General features: G+C 33.6%; 2 protein-coding genes across 3 annotated transcripts; both read left to right on the top strand.

The window, feature by feature from the left end:
• The first annotated feature begins 1,029 nt into the window (after window positions 1–1,029).
• Window positions 1,030–7,171, top strand: LOC111710529 (Krueppel homolog 2). Its single transcript, XM_023484631.1, has 10 exons — window positions 1,030–1,416; window positions 1,575–1,669; window positions 1,930–1,986; window positions 2,333–2,381; window positions 3,873–3,998; window positions 4,785–4,854; window positions 5,684–5,742; window positions 5,948–6,029; window positions 6,148–6,235; window positions 6,551–7,171. The coding sequence occupies exons 1-10, from the start codon at window positions 1,332–1,334 to the stop codon at window positions 6,590–6,592; spliced, it is 753 nt and encodes a 250-aa protein (XP_023340399.1). The 5' UTR covers window positions 1,030–1,331; the 3' UTR covers window positions 6,593–7,171.
• Window positions 7,153–11,176, top strand: LOC111710530 (uncharacterized). 2 transcript variants are annotated; one of them, XM_023484632.1, is made up of 6 exons: window positions 7,153–7,188; window positions 7,368–7,445; window positions 9,358–9,430; window positions 9,664–9,695; window positions 10,139–10,212; window positions 10,971–11,176. In XM_023484632.1, the coding sequence occupies exons 1-6, from the start codon at window positions 7,153–7,155 to the stop codon at window positions 11,119–11,121; spliced, it is 444 nt and encodes a 147-aa protein (XP_023340400.1). In that variant the 3' UTR covers window positions 11,122–11,176. The 2 variants fall into 2 exon arrangements, with proteins under 2 accessions (XP_023340400.1, XP_023340401.1); XM_023484633.1 differs by lacking the exon at window positions 10,971–11,176 and adding an exon at window positions 9,894–9,974 and having other exon boundaries at window positions 10,139–10,213.
• The last annotated feature ends 988 nt before the right edge of the window (window positions 11,177–12,164 follow it).

The raw sequence follows: 12,164 nt of genomic DNA, 5'->3' as shown, positions 1-12,164 counted from the left end.
TCGGTGATGGCTTGGACCAAACTTCTGTAGAGTATAAAAAGTAAATGTTAGTTTCACATTTATTGAAACGGTCTGGGTTGACCCTCATCAGTTCTAACGATATAATAACCATCAAAATGGGGAAAAAAATTGTTTTGTTAAAAATCACAAGAAAATAAAGAAACAAAAAAGATTATTCAAAATAAAAATTTTGGCTTTCAAATGGACATAAGGGAAACAAACTCAGGTTATGAGATGGAAAAAAGATAATTTGCAAATATTCACTTTAAAAAAAATGTTTTAAGACAGTCCCTTTATTTCTTAAGTAACTTAATCTCCTTCCCCGCCATCATTTTTACTGTAATAAAAACGATGTTTCCCTGAGAATAATCAGTTGTAGATAAAAATTAACATCTTTCATCAACGTTTTTAGAGGAAATAAAAGGTCAATGTAATTAGTTTTTATTATTCATTTTTTAATTAGTTTTTTTTATCTCTTTCAGGCGATTGGCCGGTCACTGCCGCTCTTCAAATTTATCAATCCGGTTTGTAGCCGTTGTACAGTACTGGCATGTACTGGTCATTCTGCGGAATTTCTTCAGCAGTACAGTACATACATTGCACTTGTCAGAGAATAGAATTTGTCAAGATTCTAGTCAATACGTTGTAACAATTTTGTTCCCTTAGAATTGTACACTGAACACAGTTAAAGTAGTGTAATTAGCTTTGTACAATGAACGATGCCTAAAGTGAACTTTGAACAGTATTTATCTTTAAAGATATGATTTCTTCCAAGATTAGGCATCTGTCCTGCCCTGTAAAATATTCGATGTGATAAAACCATTCATGGAGAGCTAAAATGTTCTAGAAAATTCCTCCACGAATTTATTTCAAAATCTTTTTATATTTGTCATAGAAAATAGTTTAGCAACCAATATGGGATCGGGGAATAAGGTAAAATCATTGTATTTATATTATTTAAGTTTAATCACTGAAAAACTTGCTCCTGATTATAAATATTATTTTGATTTTTTTTTTATAGATTTTCTTCTTTGTTATCAGCAGTAAAACAAGATGTGTAAAAGTGTTGAAAATTATGATAACAAAACTATATATGGGACCAATTACTAGCATTCACGTATAAATACTCATTTGTCAGTTTTGAATACATTTTGATTGAAAAACATTATGCAAGAAAATGCGTGTTTTTTTATTCGTTTAATTTAAATTGTTTATATGTCTTAGTGAACTCCTTTCCTTTTCTATAATTCTACGCTAATATTCAAGTATTCATTCCACTCTCAATATTGAAAAAATTATAAAATTATATTTTCATAAAGAAATAAAATAAAATGGCGGAAACAGACCAAAGTCCCCCGACAGCGCCGCCACGAGGTCTCGCCGCATTTAAGAACCATGTTCTAGCACATAAAATAGGTAAAATATACGTGGTAATATTTAATTTAAAAAAAAATTTTGTATGAAAAGAGTTTTTTGATATTTTTTGAGAATTAAAACTTGTTTTGTTTTAAAGTTAACAAAAGTTTTTTTTTTAATCTGAATGAAAGTTTTATTTTTATTTTTTTTCTATTTAGATGTCGGTCTGTGGGCGACTCGTGTAGCCACCATATTGTTCTCTCTGGGATATATTATTCCAGTCTTTGGTAATCCTTACCAGTCATACTACAAGGTAATCAATCAACCAACCAATCAATCAATCAATCAGTCAATCAATCAATCAATCAATTACTCAACCAATCTATAAAATCTAGTTTGCCACAATTATTACTAGCCCGGGCCCTATGAAAACCGGTAAATGATAAAACAATCAATAATTTTGATTCTATATCTTCCAGGCTGACCACTGACCAGTGCCCACATGTTTATTATTCTTAAGAATCTGACCATTATAAAAAAAAAATATTTATAAAAATTGGGTATTATTTGCAGGCTTTAATGGCCAATGCCGCTACTTCAGCTCTGAGACTACATCAGCGACTACCACAGGTGCTTGCTAAAAAGAAAAGCTTGAAGGGGGGGGGGGCAAAATAGCCTCTATCCCTCCCCTTTCTTTTAAAAATAAAATGACCCCGTCATAATGTTTGATTCTTTCGCCCCGCCCCATTTGATTTTGATCCTGTATAGACTTTCTCTTAAACTACCAAGACTAGCTTTGTTTTAATCTTTTCGTTTCGTTTCTTTTGATTATGATTCTTGTGCGAAAGTATTACCCGCGCTTTGTATTAAATCATGATTCAAAGCTCAAGTGGCAGTATCCTCCAATTTGGTCTAGCCGTTTGGCCAGCTTTAGCGAAGAGCTTTATTATATACATTATTATCTTTTGTGTTCTAGGTTCAATTTAACCGTGAGTTCCTGTTCCAATTCCTGCTTGAGGACTCTGGTAATTAATGTTCAGATTGATAGGCTTCCAGAGCCCTTCGCGCCCATCTTCGACTTTAACTTTTTTACTGTTGCTCTTTTAAATATTTTATTTTCATGAATTTTGAAAAATAAAAATTTTAAAAGTCAAATATATTATATAAACGTTATAGATGCCAGGGGTATATATTTTCTTTTAAAATTGTCAGGGGTGTATAAAATTCATTTCCCCCCCTGGGGGGGGGGGGAAGAAATCAAAGACCCAAGAGGAGGGGAAGGGAAGGAGATAGGTAGGGAAGGGTAAAGGTAGGGAAGGGGAAAAGTAGGGAAGGAGAAAAGTAGAAAATGGGTGGGTTGGGAAAGGGAAGGTCGGAAGGGAAAGGTGAAGATAGCGAGGAAAAGAGGAAGGTTGAGTGGGAAAGACAAAAATATGGATTAGGGAACTACAAGAGGAACAGGGAAGGTAGGGAAGGGAAAAGGAAGTTAGGGAAGGGAAAAGGAAGTTAGGGAAGGTAGGGAAGTAGGAGAATGTATGGGGAATGTAGGGAAGGGAAGGGGAAGGGAAAAAATTGTTGGAAGGTTGGCAGATAAAGAAGGAAAGGGGAATTTAGGGAAGTGAAAGGTTGGAGCAAGGCTCTTTACCTCTTCATATCTAACTTTCTCTGAAACCAGGCAGTTTTTCACCAATAGTTTTCCCCGACAGTTTTAATACATTATATAAAAAACGTTATTCAACTTATTCACGCTTCGCGCACAATTTCATAAAAAATATGATAAAAGAATACCCCTTACTCAATCAATTTTCCCCAATAGTCANTATAATGATGGGGAATGATATAAAAAAATACTCCTGGACTGACAAATAATCAATCAAAACTTCTTTGCCAGTACCCCCATGTACTAAAAGTTAAACAAATTTCCCTGCGGCGGCATCTCTGCAAAATGCATCCTTATGGGATTTCCGATTTATTATGCACTGCAGTATAAATCTTAAAAAATGGTGTATTTTTAGTTAACGAATTTGGGGAAGGAAATCAAAAAAAGTCAGAGGGGTGGGAGGCAAGGAATAAAAAATTGGAATTATATACACCCCTGAATTATTTACCTCTTCTGAAAAGGGAATTGATAATGTTCTCATTGAACTAAGTTCATTCAGTAGTAATGGGTCTAAGTCGTATATAGTTCTCTCTAAAAATTAAGAATACAGGGTGTCCCACATCATTACGAGTCCCTTTATGAAACAGGGTGTTCCACATCATTTCGAGTCCCTTTAAAATACAGGGTGTCCCACATCATTTCGGAGTGTTTATGGCTCTAAATTGCGATTTTCGGGACTAATCAGAAAGTTAAAAAAGATACATTTTAAAAAATTGTATAAGCGTAACACAAAAGTTTGCATGCAGAAAACACTAGGTTTTTCGAGTATTATGTGCATATTTTGGCATTAAAGCTTGGAGATAATCCAATATGATATGGACGCTATGTAAATACTAATGTTATTTTATTTATTTAGCTCACTACCTGTTCTACAGTATAATATTTCTATACGCTGCACCAATCACAATGGTCCTATCTCCTGTTTTCCTGTTTTCTATTCTACATTCAGCATCCTACTCACTTACCCTACTAGATACCCTAGGTTAGTATTCTGCATTCTACTCCCTCCCCCGACTAGATACACTAGGTTAGTATTCTGCATTCTACTCTCTCCCCCTACTAGATACACTAGGTTAGTATTCTGCATTCTACTCCCTCCCCCTACTAGATACACTAGGTTAGTATTCTGTATCCTACTCCTTTACCCTACTAGATACACTAGGTTAGTAATCTGTATCCTACTCCCATACTCTACTAGATACACTAGATTAGTATTCTGTATCCTACTCCCCCTACTAGATACACTAGGTTAGTATTCTGTATCCTACTCCCTCACCCTTCTAGATACACTAGGTTAGTATTCTGTATCCTACTCACTCTACTAGATACACTATGTTAGTATTCTGTATCCTACTCCCCATACTAGATACACTAGGCTAGTATTCTGTATCCTACTCCCCCTACTAGATACACTAGGTAAGTATTCTGTATCCTACTCCCCCTACTAGATACACTAGGTTAGTATTCTGTATCCTACTCCCCCTACTAGATACACTAGGTAAGTATTCTGTATCATACTCCCCCTACTAGATACACTAGGTTAGTATTCTGTATCCTACTCACCCTACTAGATCCACTAGGTTAGTATTCTGTATCATACTCCCCCTACTAGAAGATACACTAGGTTTTCAAATGAATTTTTTCTTCTCGCATAAAAATTTCCCAGAAGGCTAGAATGAGATAGCTATGAGAATCCTTTTTTAAATTATTGTTATTTCGGCACAATTTTGAAATAGGTGAACATTCCCTTTAATAAAGTATAATTTAGGTCAGAACTCCTGGTGGGGTGCTAGAATGCTGATCAGCTTTGTAGAACTTCAATCTAGGAATCTTCTCAGGTTTGCAATAGGAATCTTAAATAGGAAGACGACTTTTAATTACAAGTTTTGGCCTTAAATAGTCAAATGAACAGGAGACAAAGCAATTGTGCAGGGTAAACAGACCCATTTTACATTTCAGTATTGCTTTAATATCGTCTTTCTATTCTACAGTTTTCTGGTTATCACTGTATACTAAGAGTTTGACATGGTTATTGGTTGATTTTTATTTTTTAATTTCTGAAATCCAAGAGTGTAAACCAAGGAGAATAAAATAGAAGGCGGTCCGCCCTACAATATGATTATACATGCTTTGCAGACGGTACTTCAATTGAATAAGAAATATTTGTCTAATTTACAATTACCGCGTATACAATAACCTATTCTGAATATTTCTTATACAAATGGAGTACGCGTCTGCAAAGCGTGTATAATCAAATGGTAGGGCGGGTCGCGTCAGTTGTATCTCCCTTCTATTCCTTACTCCTTGGTGTAAACTGAAAAATCTGCATAAATTTTAGTTTACAACAGGGGGGTAAATAGTACTTTCAAGGAATTAGTTTTGATTATATTTCAAAAGGCAGGTTTTTTGATACTTAACCCAAGAGTTATTTTACTTTCTTCAATTCAGCAAAAACAATCATTAAAAAATTATTTTCAAATGAGGGTGGATGATTTTTCAAGAAACCATACAGTTTACATCCCTGTTTTATTAAGAACAAAGAAAAAAATGTCGGCCTGAAAAGCAAAAGTTAAAATGTGAACGTATTCCATTGTTAAAAATAAACAACTTTTCGAAAAGAAGTTAAATAAGTTTTTGGAAAAAAATTTTAAATAACTTAATTTGTAGAATGGCGTCGTTTACTGAAATATTCCTAATGCCACTAGTGATATTCCTCATAATGTCAGGTATAATTATTTATTCATTCATCCTTTCATCCTTTCATTCTTTTATTCATTCATTCATTCATTCATTCTTTCATTCTTTCATTCACCTATTCATTCATTCATTCGTCCTTTCATTTGTTTTTATATTCAGTTATATGGTTATTACTCAAATAATTTAATAAGTAAGCAATTAGTAAATTCATCAATTAATTGATAAATTGTTAAGGACAAACCACCTTGGTGACTCCGTTCCTATACTACCGCTTCCTTGGACTCAGATATAGTTCCAGAAGGAACCCCTACTGCAGGTAAATACACTATACAGAGTTCCTAAAATATGGTCAGTTAGGGGCCTCCAAGTATAGTCCAGAAGAACTAGAAGAGGACGAATTTCAATATTTTCAATATTTAATTTGAATTTATTAGGACAATGTTCCATGAGCTCCGGCTGGTGATGGAGCAGTTCGCCTACAGTGCCAAGTGCCCGGGGATGCTCAAGACAATGATTCACAAGGTAATGGCTTGTCTGTTTGTCTGGCTGTAAAACCGATAAGGCACATATTTTTTGTGGCAACTCACTCACATGACCCCAGTGAAGGTTTTCGGACGTTAAAAGACGAAAACTTTTGCCCGGGAAAATATCTACGTTTAGTTCTTTGAAAGTGCGCCAATTTGAACAGAAAAATCCGATAATAACTAAACTTTTCAAAGGAAAGGGGGTGCTTCAAGGGTTCGTAATGTGCTAACTAATAAATAACTATTAACTAACTATTACTCAATAAGAAGAAACGAAATAAAACCAAAAATCATCTATATTTTGTGTGTTCAGGTGATTCAAGTTGTGAGTAACCTGGCTCCAGCAACTGCTTAAAACACAGATTCAGCCTATATCTAAAGTATCTAGGGGCAGACTTACTTTTTGGAAAATCAATTCTGGATAAAATCGCTGCTAGTTAAATTTTGAGTCATTTTTGATGTTATCCAAATAAACCAAGAGTTTTTTTTAAATAGCTGTGTTGTATGTCGTCTTATATTATTAAATACTCAAGTATTTTTTAAATAGATGTGTTGTATGTCGTCTTATATTATTAAATACTCAAGTATTTTTTACTCCGCACCTTGTTCCTTAAGTGTTGGCATTAACCGCTACAATGTAGCACTGTAATTAAATTTGATTATTAATGAGGGAGATTGTTTTGTGCTGCACACAAATTTTAGTATTATTTTGTTACAACTTTTTCTATAGTTCATTCTTTTTTGAACCCTGTGCGGGAAATTTGTTTTGTGATTTCGTGGATTTAACCATTTTCGCAACTTTGCGAATTTTACTCTAATGCCAGTTTGAGGATTCCTAAATCCAGCACATTGGAAAAAGATAAATGTGATTCGTGTTAATTGTTGAAAGTAAATAATTATTTGATATTTTATCTGATGTTTTCTTTTTTTCAGATGGAAAACTATGACAAGGTAAAGAGGTGGAGAGGGGTATTCTCAAGGATATAATGTCGACGTTTCTTATATTCCATATTTATAAAAAGAAAATTGTCCTGAGCCTATTCTTTATCACCGTTACAATAGTCATTTTAGTAAACTAGTTTAGCTACGCTTAAAACCCTTCTATTGAAAATACATGTACTTTATGTAAGGTTCGGACCGAGGAGGAGAATTTAAATACAGGAAATATTCCAATCCTATCACTTCCTGCAGAACATGGCTGGTTACTGGTAAACACTTTATTAAATGGACTTCTTAATTTAAAAAGACCCTAAATGCCCGATTTACAACGGTACCCTGGAAAGCTGTGTCTGATCCTGATCAATGATGAATTAGAGATCAATGTTTTTGTTTTAAACTGTTTATTTTCATTTGCGGGATTTCTTTGAAAGTTACATTTCTTTCTTGTTAAGAAGAAGCAATGGAGAAACTCACAGAAATAAACCCATATCGAGTCAGAAATAAGATGTCATCTTCCACATTTTTGATCAGATTAAGGTTTTAAGGGTATCGTTTAAATAGGACATTGTCATCTTTGCATGAAGGTTCACTTGAAATTACGCTTACAGTCCCTTTAAATAGAATAGGGACTGTAAGCGTAGTTTCAAGAGACCCCTCAAAACTTTGACTGGGCAAGTAGGAATTAGATAATAGATATCCATGTTTTCGTTTTTGAAAACTGAATTGTTATTTGGGGTTTCTCCACAAAAGAGGCTTGCGCATTTTTTGCTTCAGAAAAGTGGAGAAATTATCAGAACTGTACACTTTTCAAGCAAGAAAAACGACGTGATCTTCTCTTCTACAATCCAAATTAGTAGTTGTAGTATTTATTTTCAAACACAAAATACAAAATAATAATGTATGATGGTTCAGCTAAAAACAAAGCACAAAAGAAAATTTATATAAGCCCATTGAAAATACAATATTTAATAATTTTGTTCTGATCGGAATTTGTTGAAACAAACTATTTACATTGAAATCTCAACTGTATATACATTCATTTTGCATTTAGAAGTAGATACTTAGTCCGCACTCAAATAATCAAAACATTTTCAGGAATGCATTCATTAAACTTATAAACACATGTTGATTCAGAAAAAGTACAATGTATTTTCGTTGACTATAGTAGACTTTGATATCTACTATTAGCAAAGGGTGTGAACCCATTCTTGTTGACTGTAGTAGACTTTGACATCCACCATTAGCAAAGGGTGTGAACCCATTCTTGTTGACTGTAGTAGACTTTGACATCCACCATTAGCAAAGGGTGTGAACCCATTCTTGTTTACTGTAGTAGACTTTGACATCCACCATTAGCAAAGGGTTTGAACCCATTCTTGTTTAATGTAGTAGACTTTGACATCCACCATTAGCCAAGGGTTTGAACCCATACTCGTTTACTGTAGTAGACTTTGACATCCACCATTCGCAAAGGATGTGAACCCATTCTTGTTTACTGTAGTAGACTTTGATATCTACCATTAGCAAAGGGTTTGAACCCATACTCGTTGACTCGAGTAGACTTTGACATCCACCATTAGCAAAGGATGTGAACCCATTCTTGTTTACTGTAGTAGACTTTGATATCTACCATTAGCAAAGGGTTTAAACCCATACTCGTTGACTCAAGTAGACTTTTACATCCACCATTAGCAAAGGATGTGAACCCATTCTTGTTTACTGTACTAGACTTTGATATTTACCATTAGCAAAGGGGTTGAACCCATACTCGTTGACTCAAGTAGACTTTGACATCCACCATTCGCAAAGGATGTGAACCCATTCTTGTTGCTGTAGTAGACTTTGACATCTACCATTAGCAAAGGGTGTGAACCCAAACTCGTTAACTGAAGTAGACTTTGACATCTACCATGTGAACCCATTCTACATGTCTTCCATTACCATTAACAAAGGGTTTGAAATTATTGATGAGATAGTTTCAAGAGTACCGTAGTAAATCGGGCATGACCCTCTTAAAATGAAGGGTCATTTAAAATAACGATGACGGCCCAGTTAAAATATTTTTAATAAGAAGTTAGGGAAAAAAGTCTGAAATATATTATTCTGATTTAAGTATTACAGGGAGAATTAAAATGATTTAATATATTGGCATGTTGCTTTAAAATATAATCTTTGTGTTAGGTTGGTGGGCATGCAAAGATAACCAAGCTATTGGAGCCAGCTCTTAATCTGCTTTTAGGAGAGGGAGCCATAGGTTAGTTACCGAGCCTTTAGTAGTTAGCTACCGAGCCGCAATATGTGCTGCTGCTGTCTCTTCAAAATAAATGTACCAATTTTATTATTGTTATATAGTTATATAAAAATAACTCTTCGATGATAAGAATGACTACGAAAAGAATCAATTAATGAAAAAAATGTATGATGAGAATTGAAATTAATGAAAATAGGTTTAAAAGGAAAAAATGACTCTCTTCTTTTATGTTTCAGTTATCGCTGGCTCAGGTTCAAACACATCCAAGGTATTTGTAACTTTAACATTTTAACAGGAAAATTATGAAATATTTTGTGAAGCAAACTATTGAAGAAACGAAAATTTAAATTTTCTTGGAGACTTAAAGGGCCTGCAAACAATGCCTGATTTACAAAGCTTTGTCTGATCAAGTATTTGTTAGATATCAATATTTTTGTTTCTTTAAACTCTTTATTTTCATTTGCGGGTTCTTTGGCACAGTGACCTCTGCATTTCTTGCTACTGCAATGGAGATTAGACTAACACTTGCCGAGTCAGGAGAACGACGGTATTTTTGTTCAGATTTAGGGTTTAAGGGAACCATAGTAAATCTGGAATTTCCGTCTTTGCATAGAAGGTCAATTGAGATTACGCTTACAGTCCCTTTAAAAGAAAAAAGAAAAGTATTAAAAAGTCCCTTTAAAGAGAAATAATGTTGATATTATTTTCAAGGTGATTTCGTTAGTAGAATTGTTGCGGAAAGAAATAAAGAAAACAGTTTATTCAGTTGTTAAACATGGTACTAGGTAAATTCATTCATTCATTCATTGATTTATTCATCCTTTCATTCATTTATCCTTTCATTCATACTTTCTTTCATTCATTCATTCATTCATTCATTCATTCATTTATCATCCTTTCATACTTTTGTCCTTTAATTCACCTGTTCATCTGTGCTCATTTTTACCTATAGGAGACCAGGTAATAACTACAAACATAAGAGCGAGCATGAACTCTTTCTCTTCGGCTCACCTCTATTTGCACTGATTAAATCTTATGTATATATTTCAGGTAGGCAGTTTATACAGGACTCAACCGTGAACTGAAAACACAATAAATCAGTCCAGGGTTAATTNAATTTGTCCATGTAGAGTTCTGTGTGATTGATCGATTGTTTGTAGAGAATTCCTGGTTGAACACACTGAGTAACGTCTTGTCGCTGAACACCCTGAACACACATTAGTTTATAAGGATCCTCAGATCTTACATCATCCTTTTATCCGTTCATTTATCATTCATTCATTCATTCGTTCATTAATACACTCTTTCCTATTTTTATTCTTTTATGGTAATCATTTTTTCATACATTCATACTTTAACCATCTGATCTTTCATTTATCTGCCTTTTATTCATTGTTGATTTTTTTACATACATTTATTAATGAATTCAATCATTCATTTATACATTTATGAACATATTCATGAATTCATTCATTAACTCTTTTTTTTTCTCTTTAACACTTGTAGATTGATGGATTGATAACTTGTCATTTTTTGAATTTAGGAAAATAGATGACTATTGGAACCCTTTAATAGGTAAGAAAATTAGATCTATTTCAAAAATAAGTCAGAAGCTATTTTGTATACATCAGTTTATAAATTATGTTTTTCACCTGTTTTTACCAAAATACGTCTTAAAGTGTTTAGAGACATGATCCTTATCAGGCGCGTACACAGGATTTTAGCCAGGGGGGGCAAGATTTTTTTGCCCCCCTGGCTGTTTTTTGCCCCCCCCCCCTGAAATTGTTTTGTTCAATAAGTCAATTAACACCATAAAAATACATCAAAAAGACTACATTTTTGGGTGTTACTAACCTTATAGAGTCTAAAAATTATTCTTTTGCTCGAAAACTAACTTTAACTTTTTAACTTTATAAATTTATAAAGGAATTGAGTCTTTTCTAATCACATATATCTTTGGAATCAAATGTTGTAAACCTTAGATATTTCAAACTATGAGTTCTGTTAAATCAAATGGTCTGAGTTTGTGTGTTTGTTTGTTCCAAAGACTCAATTCCTTTATCACTTAACTCCATCAGAGCTAACTAAATCAATAAACACAGCATCATTAAAGAATTAATTTTTCACTAATGAACGAAAGAACGAAATTTCTTCTAAAATTTTTAGAAAGAATTTACTACATCTACATATTCACCAACTCTTTTAAACTTCAATTTTCTGGGATTTGCTTGCACAAACATTTCAATGATTTTCTCAGTAGTGAGCCATAAGTGCAAGATCGTTAAGTCTGCTCTCCGTCATAGTACATCTTGTGTAATGAAGTATTCTCTTTAGAAGGCTAAAACTTCTCTTCCCTTCATTCGATGTTATTGTCATCATTGCATAAAGGGGAACTTTAAATTACGCTTAATATCTCTTTATGGAAATTAAGGAGAATAGAGTCTTTGCCACAAACATAGATTTCCTAATCCCTTTATCTTTGGAACCAAATGTTGTAGACCTTAGATATTTCAAACTATGAATTCTGTTAGATCAAATATTCTGAATTTGAAATATCAAAGGTTTACAACATCAGGTTTCAAAGGTTTGAATATTTGAGTTTGTGCCAAAGACTCAATTCCTTTAATAATTGACTGTAAAACTTCATACTTTCTTTCATTCATTCATTCATTCATTCATTCATTCATTTATCATCCTTTCATACTTTTGTCCTTTAATTCACCTGTTCATCTGTGCT

This window comes from Eurytemora carolleeae, unplaced genomic scaffold, assembly GCF_000591075.1.
Source record: "Eurytemora carolleeae unplaced genomic scaffold, Eaff_2.0 scaffold1064, whole genome shotgun sequence".
Classification (NCBI taxonomy): Eukaryota; Metazoa; Arthropoda; class Copepoda; order Calanoida; family Temoridae; genus Eurytemora; species Eurytemora carolleeae.
This window is presented reverse-complemented; position numbering and strand designations above follow the sequence as displayed.

What these genes read in the sequence shown, in the direction of transcription:
- LOC111710530 (XM_023484632.1), top strand. Translation starts at nt 7,153, where the DNA reads ATGTTTTCTTTTTTTCAGATGGAAAACTATGACAAG. An exon ending in AGATGGAAAACTATGACAAG is followed by an intron (nt 7,189 to 7,367) that starts GTAAAGAGGTGG and finishes ACTTTATGTAAG; the next exon opens with GTTCGGACCGAGGAGGAGAA. An exon ending in TTTAGGAGAGGGAGCCATAG is followed by an intron (nt 9,431 to 9,663) that starts GTTAGTTACCGA and finishes TTTATGTTTCAG; the next exon opens with TTATCGCTGGCTCAGGTTCA.
- LOC111710529 (XM_023484631.1), top strand. Translation starts at nt 1,332, where the DNA reads ATGGCGGAAACAGACCAAAGTCCCCCGACAGCGCCGCCACGAGGTCTC. An exon ending in TGTTCTAGCACATAAAATAG is followed by an intron (nt 1,417 to 1,574) that starts GTAAAATATACG and finishes TTTTCTATTTAG; the next exon opens with ATGTCGGTCTGTGGGCGACT. An exon ending in GATATTCCTCATAATGTCAG is followed by an intron (nt 5,743 to 5,947) that starts GTATAATTATTT and finishes TAAATTGTTAAG; the next exon opens with GACAAACCACCTTGGTGACT.